Raw genomic sequence first — 2,170 nt, 5'->3', positions numbered from 1 at the left:
ACCCCCCCCCTCTCTCTCTCTCTCTCATTTTCTTTCTCCACGAGCATGAAACTGTTTGCTTGTCAATGGCTCAGACCTTGAGTTTTAGACAGTGACGGAACTTTCATGTCAACGTACAAATGATACAAATTGGCTAAAACAATTGAAAGACAAAGAAACACGAATAATTTAATGAGTTTATTAGAACAAAGCAAAATAAAAAGCACCCCGCCATCGGCTTCGCACAAACGTTTCAATCTTTGAGAGGTGATAAAAATGCATCTAAGCAGGAACGAGCAATTGGTATTTAGAAAAGAAAAGGCCGAGAAAAACTATGCGAAAAATATAGAAGATAATGAGATTATGAGAATAATAATATAATGTTCACAATAGACTTGATGTCTCCATTTGTTGTTTCAAACTTCTTTTGGTGCATGTCATCATTGAGACAAGCTCTTGAAACATTTTTCGTTGCTGCCGCCCTTTGATCCACCATCTTCAGCGTCGTCATCATCGATTACATCTTCATAATTGCTCTTGGCGTCATCACCACCATCGTCATTGTCCATTTCCTTAGCCAGCTTAGCTCTCAGATCCGTCTTGGGGTGACAGGTCACTGCCACTGTGGCTTCTGGAACATTCTTCTCACTAGCGACAGGCGGGGCTGGGCGGTTGGTGGGAGACTTGCTGTCCTGGTTTGGGAGGTTGGTGGGTGACATGACATTCTGGTCTGGGACTGGGAGGTTGGAGGGTGTTTTGAAGTCCTTGTCTGGGCCGTGGGTGTGTGTCTTGGTTTCCTGGTCTACCACACGGACGTCGTCCTGAGGTGATTGTCTATCGGAGAGGGCGTCACGGATATAAGATCTGATGAGTGGGACTGGGTTCAGCAACGAAAGCATCCACTGAGCCAGAGAGGAAACGGCTAGATCAGTACCGGTGTCCTGGCTGGTGGGGGAAACGGTGTCTGTGTCTGGGCGGTTAGCGGGTGACCCGGTGGCCTGATCTGGGCGGTCGGTAGGTGGCTCGATGTCCTGCTCTGGGCGGTTGGTAGGTGACTCGATGTCCTGCTCTGGGCGGTTGGTAGGTGACTTGGTGTCCTGCTCTGGGCGGTTGGTAGGTGACTCGATGTCCTGATGTGGGTTGTTGCTAAGTGATTCGGCATCCTTGTCTGGGAAGTTGGAGGGTGATTTGCTCTCCTGATCTGCCTCACTGACGCTGCTCAGAGCTGACTGCCGAGCAGAGAAGGCGTCACGGACATGAGATCTGCTGGGTCCGTCTGGGTTTAGCAACGAGAGCAGCCACTGTCTGAGAAAGGAAACAGCAAGGTCAGATTAGTTATGGTTGAGTGAGGCATCGTCATGTTGTTTAGATTGAGGAAGTGGGAGGTTGGTGGGTGTTTTGTGTGTGGCTTGCTCCTTCTTTTCTATCAAACATATATCGTCTTTATCTCTCCTCCACCTTTTTTGTGTTTGTTACTAGCTTGTAACACTTTTATTCTTCGGCATTTATATGACTTAGTTATGTTGCATGTGCCCTTCGAACTTCATCTTATTTCCCCCAGAACGCAAACCGTCTGTTATTTGTGACCGTATAAAATAATGTAGAATAACAACACAAGAAATACCGATGATAGGTTTGAAAGAAGACATGTTATGCATTCATTATGTGTATTGATTTTATAATTGACGTAAACATAAGAATAAGAATCACTAGATGGAAACCTCTATTACTTTCTGATCCCAAACTGTCTTTGACTTTCCGGAAGTCAGCACATCTATCTACTAGATGCTGAATTATTGGGGATTTTGTCTCATGTTTTCCTCGTTAATCAGAAATATCTTCTTGCCTTCATACAAAATGTACCAAATCTTTCTTTTCTTAATATTTAATTTGATTGGCATGATTAGTATAATTCATGCTTGTAGCTTGAAAACAATTTTTTGCTGAAAATGCTCGCGTTAACAGATTTTAAACTAAATTTGTTACAACAAAACTGAAAATAGGCTTTGGGCTAGTAAGAGTTAAGGAACTTCTCTTACCTTTCCGTTTCTTCCAAGTCGTTCCTACTGGTCATGATGGCCAAATAATCCATGCCTGTCTTTGGCAGAATGAGGAACCGGCAGGCCCAGGAGACCACACCCAGGCCGTAGGCGTCCATCTAGGTGAAGAAAAAGACATTGGGAGTCGGGGG

General features: G+C 44.7%; 1 protein-coding gene across 1 annotated transcript in view; it reads right to left on the bottom strand.

Annotated features, from left to right (window-relative positions):
* Positions 1–162: 162 nt before the first annotated feature.
* Positions 163–2,170, bottom strand: part of LOC106013080 (muscle M-line assembly protein unc-89-like) — a 45,326-nt gene continuing 43,318 nt past the window's right edge. The window contains exons 5-6 of the mRNA XM_035972312.1: positions 2,019–2,137; positions 163–1,284 (exon numbers count right to left, since the gene is read on the bottom strand). Of these exons, the coding sequence (XP_035828205.1) occupies positions 420–1,284; positions 2,019–2,137 (984 nt within the window). The 3' untranslated portion in view covers positions 163–419. The remainder of the gene's footprint in view (positions 1,285–2,018; positions 2,138–2,170) is intronic.

Source organism: Aplysia californica, unplaced genomic scaffold (assembly GCF_000002075.1).
Source record: "Aplysia californica isolate F4 #8 unplaced genomic scaffold, AplCal3.0 scaffold00646, whole genome shotgun sequence".
In the NCBI taxonomy this organism is placed as follows: domain Eukaryota; kingdom Metazoa; phylum Mollusca; class Gastropoda; order Aplysiida; family Aplysiidae; genus Aplysia; species Aplysia californica.
Note: the sequence above shows the minus strand (reverse complement) of the source record. Positions and strands in the feature narration are given on the sequence as shown.